The 8,905-nt window shown below is 38.6% G+C and overlaps 1 protein-coding gene across 1 annotated transcript; it reads left to right on the top strand.

The window, feature by feature from the left end:
* Window positions 1-3,611: 3,611 nt before the first annotated feature.
* LOC107811733 (acetylserotonin O-methyltransferase) lies at window positions 3,612-8,640 on the top strand. Its single transcript, XM_016636725.2, has 3 exons — window positions 3,612-4,033; window positions 4,284-4,830; window positions 8,173-8,640. The coding sequence occupies exons 1-3, from the start codon at window positions 3,804-3,806 to the stop codon at window positions 8,467-8,469; spliced, it is 1,074 nt and encodes a 357-aa protein (XP_016492211.1). The 5' UTR covers window positions 3,612-3,803; the 3' UTR covers window positions 8,470-8,640.
* Window positions 8,641-8,905: the final 265 nt, after the last annotated feature.

Raw genomic sequence — 8,905 nt, 5'->3', positions numbered from 1 at the left:
CTTCTCTTCTGCTTAACCGGATGGGACTTCGAATCCAAGCTCAATTTGTGAGTGGTCACCTCCAGTGGAATCTCTGTCATGTCTAGATGGGATCGGGCGAAACAATCAATGTTAGCTTTAAGAAATTGAATAAGTTTTTTCCTAAGCTCGGGGGTTAATCCCGTGCCCAGGAATACCTTTCGATCCGGTAGGTGCTCGATCAATATAACTTGCTCCAAAACCCCGATTGTCGATTTGGTGGTGTCAGTATCATTGGGTGCTATGAAAGATCTCTAAATGTTATAATCATCATCATCATCCGCTTCGTGCTCCTTCTATTTTTTTCCGGCTCGGCTGAGGCCGGTATCATTGATTGCTATTTAGTTTCTTCTTTTTTGGTCAGTTCCCTTCTTTTGGATGTTGAAATCGCGGGCACCGGGATTACTTCATCGACAACGAACCTTTTCTTTGCGGATGGCTATTCTACGTAGACTATTTTGACTCCTCTCGGAGTGGGAAATTTCAGCGCTTGGTGTAAGGTCGAAGGCACCGCTCTCATGTTGTGAACCCACGGCCTTCCGAATAAGGCATTGTACCTTATATCCCCTTCGATCACGAAGAATATTGTTTCTTGGGTGGTCCCAGCAGTGTTTACCGGTAAAGTTATCTCACCCTTCATGATCTCACATTCCATGTTGAATCCGTTCAATACCCGTACTGCCGGTACGATTTGATCATGCAACCCTAATTGTTCTACGACCCTTGATCTGATGTTGTTGGCCGAGCTATCTGGATCAATCAACACACATTTAACTCAAGCTTTATTAATAAGTACGAATATTACCAATGCATCGTTGTGAGGATGTACGATGCCCTCGGCATCTTCGTCACTGAATGAGATGGCTCCTTCCAGGATGTAATCCCGGGTGCATTTTTCTCTCGTGATAAAAACTTTGGTGCGCTTTATCATTGGCCTTGGGGGACATCAACTCCACCAATGATCATGTTGATTACGTGCTGAGGCTCCTCTTATATGACCTGTTTGTTGGTGTCCCTATTTCTGAAGTGGTTTTTGGCTCAATCGCTTAGGAATTCATGAAGGTGCCCATTGTTGAACAATCGAGCTACTTATTCTCTTAGCTGTCGACAATCTTCGGTCCTATGACCGTGAGTACTGTGGTATTTACACACCAAGATATGATCTCTCTGGGCGGGATCAGACTGCAATGGTCTTGGCCAATTAGTCTCTTTGATGTGTCCTATGGTCGACACTATACTTGCAGCGTCCACGTTGAAATTATACTCTGATAATCTCAGGCTTCCCTACTCCCAGGTGACCTGTCAAACCCGTTCTTGTTCATCAGGCCCCGACTGCTTGGTCCTCAATCATTTCTCTTATCGTTCGTTGCCGGGTGGTGCCCGGATCCATTTCCCCTCCGAGCCGAACCGTATGGCTGATATCGATCTTGGACTTGCCTCGGCTCCTGATCAATGGTTCTTTTAGACCTGTCATCGGTTCTAATGGGGTAAACAGATCCCAATGGGGCCCCGTATTGGTCGTCCTCGACCCTGAGCTTTGATTGATACCTGTTGTGGATGTTGGCCCAAGTGACTGCCGGGTATTCCATCAAGTTTTGCTTTAGCTACTGAGAAGCCAAAGAACTTCGGGGAGTTAAGCCCTTGAGTAAATGCCTGAACGGCCCAATTATCCGCGACCGGGGGCAGGTCCATCCTTTCCATCTGGAACCTCGACATGAACTCCCTAACTATCTCGTTATCCCCTGCTTGACCTTGAAATGGTTCGACTTCCTCATCTCGACCTTGATGGCATCGGCATGGGCTTTTATGAAAGCATTTGCAGGCATAGCAAACGAGTCGATAGAATTCGAAGGCAAGTTGTGATACCATATCATTGCTCCCTTGGACAAGGTCTTCCCAAATGTTTTCAGCAACACCGACTCATTGTCATCGTCTTCCAGGTCATTTTCTTCGATCGCGCATGTATAAGAGGTTACACGCTCATTTGGATCCTTGGTCCCATTATACTTGGGAATGTCGGCAATTTAAAACCTCTTCGGGATCGCCTTCGGTGCAGTGCTCGGGGGGAAAGGCTTCTGAATGAACTTGTTGGAGTCTGGCTCTTTCAATATCGGAGGCGCTCCCGGGATCTGATCGACCTTGGAGTTATACGTTTCTACCTTCTTGTCGTTGGCCTCAATCTTTTTCTTGCCAGACTCAACCCGTTTTGTCAATGCTTCTAGCATCTTCATCACCTCGGAAGTTTCCTCGGGCCTGAATTCACCCAATTCCACGACAACTTGTTCATCCCTCCAAATATTTTCCCTGGATTGCTCGGGCTCGAACCTGTTAGGGGCGTGGATCTAGTTCTGTAACTGCGCTATCACCGCTTGCTGAGCCTGTAATATTTCAAAAATCAACTGCAAGCTCACCCATCACCTTCACCTTCGGGCGCCTCTCGAGCCGTTGGCTGGGGTTTCCCTGCGAACGCTATTTTCGGGATCAGTTGGTAGATTGATGTTGATGGCAACCTATGAGTTACCATCGATCGGGTCGGCGACTGGGACACCATTGGGATCAATAAGGGACACATCATTGCTAAGTATTACATTATTATTCTCACTACGATGGCCTGATTCAGCATCAAGGTTCAAGTGAGCAGACTGGGAATTTGACATCCTTAGGCTAACCTGGAATCTAAACTTCAAAGAACACGCGTAAATAGGTTGTGTTATGGAGATTTGTATCTAATCACCACTATTATCCTTAGCTTCATGGTGGGCGCTAAACTGTTTACCCTAAAAAATGGGTAACAATTAAATTTGTATGCGGTTTAAAGGATATGTGATTCAATTTAATACGAATGATCTAAAAACAACAAGTAATTAAGTCAAAGATAAAATGAAAGATCAAACCAATTGTAATGTGATGATCAAGCCTGATCTTAGGTTGAACAGTAAAATTCGACCTCGATCGGACCCTCGATATAAGCTCGGTTACGAATAAAAAAAAGAATAACTCAAGAACACTTTGAATAATAGCTAGAAGACAAAAATAAACTTTATTGTATTGATTTGCGTGTCAACAAGGTGTTCAAATAAAAGAAATTTTCTCCTTTATATAGTAGGAAAATTTCAGTCCTCGTACAAGTATAAATAAGGTAAAAAAAAATAATCGATAAATGTCGACCCGCAGTTGATATCAGACGGGATTCCCGCCGTAATATCCGGTTTAGGGAGAATATTACGGCTCCCTACTTGTCATGTATAACTGTTCCCCGCGTTTCCCATGGTCTAGAAACTTTACTTAATCTGGGTCCATTATTTTACCATGCCCGATCCCAGATACATCGTTCACTCCTCCCGGGTTCTGATACGAGGGATCCTTCGGCCTTGTTTATAGTCGCGTCGAGCCGTGCTTCCCTTTTGTTTCCTCATTGGGGAATCGGGAAAAACTTTGCCCCCGATTTTAGCCGTACATATGTACAATGCTTTAAGGAAGCTTCCATCAACTACCATTATTAGCCTACAATACTTTCAAACAAATGTGTAAAGAGAATATTTGTAAACTTGTAACTAGGCTACAATATTACAAGGTCATCTTATGAATTGTTTTATTGTGTAATTTTCTCTTTTTTTCTTGGTTTGGAGAGAGATGAGAGAGAGAGATGAGGGGACAAAAGAAATATTAAAGTAATTGAAGAACTATCAAATCTATAAATAGCTGAATCAGCCCATGGAAGTATTACGAGGAATTGGAAAAAAACACTTAAAACTTTCATAAGCTTCGGTGAAAGGAAGAAACAGATGGGGAAAGAAACAAATGGAGAAGCAAGAACACGTGAAGAAAACGAAGATTCTCAAGCCCAAGCAGATATTTGGAAGTATGTGTTCGGTTTCACAGAAATGGCTGTCGTAAAATGTGCCATTGAGTTGGGAATCGCTGATTTCTTGGAAAGCAATCAACAACCTGTTAGCTTAAACCAACTATCTGCTGCACTTGGCTGCTGCTCCTCTTCCCTCTATCGCGTCCTGAGGTATTGTTAGACAGTTGTAATATGTGAAGTTGTTAACAATCAAAAGGATACCATTCAAAAAAATTTCAACCTTAAAACTATGTTCAATAAATAAGGATGTGCTTGGAAGGGAATATAAGAACAGACAAAAATTACGACAGTAACTTTTAGGCTTATCATATCCCCAAAGATTGCTGTCTGCTATTCCTAAAGCCGGCTGATCAATTTCCATAGAATTATCTCTTTCTTTTTTTCTTCAAATTTCTGGCAGGTTCTTGATCAATCGTGGAATATTTGAGGAGACATCAACCGGAAATGGCGAAATCAGTTATGTTCAAACACCTCTTTCCCGCCTTCTACGAAAAGAAGGCGGAAATAGCATGGCTGCTTTCGTGCTATTTGAAAGCAGCCCGGTGATGCTAGCGCCGTGGCATAATCTTAGTGCTCGTGTTTTGTCAAAGGAGAATACAGTACCGGCATTTGACGCAGCTCATGGGAAGGATGTTTGGAAGTTGGCAGAAACAGATCCTGGGTACAACAACCTCCTAAATAATGCAATGGCATGCGATGCGAGGGTGTCCATATCAGCGATTATCAATGGTTGCCCAGAGATATTCAAGGGGATCAGCTCATTGGTGGATGTTGGTGGAGGTGATGGAACAGCTCTTAGAATATTGGTGGAGGCTTTTCCATGGATTAAAGGGATTAACTTTGATCTCCCTCATGTTGCCTCTGTTGCTCCTCATTCTAATAGCGTTCAACATGTTGGAGGCAACATGTTTGACTATGTTCCTAAAGCTGATGCGGCTTTCCTCATGGTAATTAACTAGTTATTTCAAAATATTTTTCATTTTAGAATAACAAAAAGTCATTTGCTTCCTTCGTTTCCAAAAAAGAAGGCTATATTTCCTTATATACTCCCTCCGTTTTAATTTAGATGAGCTAGTTTGACCCTGCATGGAGTTTAAGAAAAGAAAAAAAGACTTTTGAAACTTATATTCTTAAAAGTTTAAGGGGTAAAAGTTTTTTGGGCCCATAACATTTGTGTGATTATAATAGCTTCTCATTAAGGGTAAAATGAGTAAAATGAAGAGTTTAAGTTGAATTATTTCCAATTATAGATGTGTCATTCTTTTTGAAACGGACTAATAAGAAAAGTGTGTCATCTAAATTGAAACAGATGAAGTACTTCGATCTAGAAAGAACAACACCTTTTTGAATTTTGAAAACACTTCACCGAAATTCCCATTTACCTTTAGGACCAAGTTTTTATGGCCACAATAAATATTATGACATATTTAGGATTACATATTTCAAATGTGTATAGCCACACAAATACTGTTATGTTATATTTAAACGACAAATTTTAAAAGTATTCATTTTTTTCTTAAACTCTGGCCCATCAAATTATGCCATAAACAGAGGGAGTATTATTATCTTTTTCCAGATTTGTTCTTTCTGCTCCAATTTGTGGAATATAATTTAGTGAAACCTCTAAAGGAGAGATAAAGGGTGGTTTAGACACATATTCTTATGATTGATGGTTATTAGATGTCTTTCCTAATAAGTATTAAAAACCTTTAAAGGCATATAATATGGAAAGAAAGTAGTATTAGATAAGTACATAGATATGTAATCAATTACTTTGCAACTAAGTCAAGAGAAAAGAGAGAGGAAGGGAAGTTTTCTTCGAATAAGAAAAATTTTCGAAAGTTGAAAATTTTCTAAATTTGAAAATTGTTAATACGTCATTGATAACTTATCAAAAGGTACAATGAAACCACGGAGAAGGGTCAAAAATATTTCTCTACTATTAAATATTATTTTCAATTATCCTTCGTTATACTATTTGACTAATTTAGTCCCTACCGTTTTACTATTAGTCATATATACCCCTCATTTAACAGAAGAGACACATGACAGGCTTATAAGCCATTTGGAGCATCCAGATCACCCTACCCAATACCCGACACTAAAAATATAACCTTATTCTACATCCCCTCATCTGGATTTATTTTCCTGTTATGTCACCGGTGAAGCTCGCTTGTTAGCAGAAAATGGAACAATGTATGACCAGATTGGATGTAGCTATGTTCAATGCCAACCTTGGAGAGTTTGCTGATGAGATTCCTTCAGATCCTATATCAGACCCGATTAGTGATACCGATGTTCTTCCCATTCCAACTAGAAAAGCTAGTTTTTTCTTTTTTGTTTTTTTTGGGGGGGGGGGGGGGGAGGGGGGGCACAACTAAAAAAGTGCGAAGAATTATGTTTGGATTTTCCTTAGATGGAGTATTAGAGTCTAGACGTGACCTTAGGTAGCTAATACTGCTCATGATACATAGGAAAAAATTTGCCTGTTACAAAAAAATATTGTTACATAACAGTGTTTGATGGATGAGAAAACTATTTATTTCAATAGATGCGCCCCTCTTCTCCACCATCACCTCCCTTACCCCTTCGGCTCACCTCCATAATCACCACCAGTGATAAAGAAACTCACATTTTTTACCCATTACCACTCAAAAAAGTTACCAACAATAATTAGATTTAATCCTTCTGCTCTACTGCTCCATTCTATCATCCCCACTTTTGCTAAGGAACCCCTTTATCAAGAACTTACACAATTTTAAATTAAATTCAGATGTTCATAGCTCTACATATATACTTTTGGTTTAGTAAATGTTGATACAACAGTGAAAGTATAGATCTTAAAGTGAATGGGCTTAATAGTCGTATTGATTTTTCATTAGGAAATGATAATCTTATTGCTAATTCATCTTCCCCTCTCTCTTCTTGGAGTCTTGAAGATTATTATCCTTCAAGTTCTTGTTTTTTTTTTCTTTTCATTTTTTGTAATTTTTATTGTCAGATTCTTTATTTAGAGTGTGTTTGGTATAACAGAAAATGTTTTCCGTGAAAAATATTTTACAAGAAAATATTTTCTTAGAAAATAAGTAGTAATTTTACTCATTTTCCGGTGTCTGATACGCAAATTGAGGAAAATAATTTTTCAAGAGTATTTATAAATTATAATTTAGATACAATAGACATGAAGCCATAAACTTTCAAACCAACAACCTTCCGAACCCACAAATTTCATTAACTTCTGAACCGCTAAACTTTCGAACCCGTAAACTCTATAATTTCTAAATCCGCAAACTTCCAAACACATAAACCTCTGAACTCATAACTTTGGAACTCGTAAAATTTCGAACCTGTAAACTGAAAAAAAAAAAAAGAACTGAAAATATATAAAAAAAAATATTTTTTTTGCAGGAGAAGGGGGTGCAGAAAAACGAAAAAACAGAAAACAGAAAATTAAAAATACAAAAAAAAGAAAGAAAAACAATTGTGTGTGGGGTGGGTGGGGTGGGTGGGGGTTAGGGTGGGTGAGTAGCGTTGAAAAACGGAAAAAAACAGAAATTTGAAGTTGGATAGGGTTGGGGTTAGATATGAGGGTAGGTGGAGTTTTTGGAAAATATTTTCTTAACTTTTTCTAGGGAAGTCATTTTCCTCCAATTTCAGGAAAATGTGATATCTAGGAAAATATTTTTCAAATTATTTTATGCAACCAAACAGTGAAAAATGAGAAAATATTTTTTCGAAAAATATTTTCCGTCATACCATACACACCCTTAGTCTTGAAATTGTGGAATACAAAATTATTCGTTCTTGACAACAATTGACAAAGAGATGTAGCGGATACAACATTGGAGGGTTTCTTATTTATGGATGGGGTTTCTAATTCGGATATTAAGGGGTTGGGTACGGGTAAATGGTCGTGTTTAAGTTAAAATAAGGGCTGAGTATTAAAATGGCTTCTAAGCTTGCCCCGTGTCTCCTCCGTTAACTTAGGGATACGGTATGTGCTAAATTAGCCAAATAGTTAAATTAGCCAAATAGTATAAAAAAGGGTAATTGTAAACAATATTCAACAGCCAGAGGAGTATTTTTGGCCGCATACTTCAATCCTTACATTTTGACAAGCTTATAACACTAAGCAATCACTTTTTAAGAATTTCAAGGAGTGCTATGGCAGCTTTTTTATGCGTACGATATCTTTATAGTGCTTTTAACTTTAATAATTCTTTGGATACACCTGTTTATTGTTCTTAATTTCTATAAACGTTTTTGTTTTACCTCATGGTGAATATTAGTGGGTATTACATGACTGGGGAGATGATGAATGCATACAAATCTTAAGAAAGTGTGGAGAGGCAATTCCAAAAGACACAGGAAAAGTGATAATTGTGGAGGCAGTGATTGGAAGAAAAGGGGATGACAAGCTCAAGGATGTGGGTTTGATGTTGGATTTGGTTATGATGGCTCACACAAGCAACGGAAAAGAAAGAACTGCCAAAGAATGGGCCTACCTTCTGAGTGCAGCTGGATTCAGTAGACACACTATCAACCACATTAATGCTGTTCAATCTGTTATTCAGGCTTATCTTTGATTCTTCTACTTTTCTCTTATTAAAACAATAACTGCGCCCTTAGGGGTAGGGGGCCAACTTATTCATTCTCTTTATTGCCATTTCTTGTTATTAAGAACGTTCTGTCATGTGAAATGGTTGCTTTGTGATTTTAATCCAAAACATTAAAAACTCAGTATGAAAATATTACTCCATCCGTTTCAATTTATGTGAACCTATTTTCTTTTTAGTCCGTGCCAAAAAGAATGACCTCTTTCTTTATGTGAAAACAATTTACTTTTATGCAATGATTTATAGCCACACAAAATATATGTGTCTCATTTTACACCATAAGTTCAAAAGTCTTCTCTTTTTTTAAACTCCGTGCTCAGTCAAATAGATTCACATAAATTTAAACGGATGTAGTACTACCTTTGTTTAATTTTCCCAATGGTATTTGACTTTTGGCACACATAAA

Source organism: Nicotiana tabacum, chromosome 15, assembly GCF_000715075.1.
Source record: "Nicotiana tabacum cultivar K326 chromosome 15, ASM71507v2, whole genome shotgun sequence".
Classification (NCBI taxonomy): domain Eukaryota; kingdom Viridiplantae; phylum Streptophyta; class Magnoliopsida; order Solanales; family Solanaceae; genus Nicotiana; species Nicotiana tabacum.
Note: the sequence above shows the minus strand (reverse complement) of the source record. Positions and strands in the feature narration are given on the sequence as shown.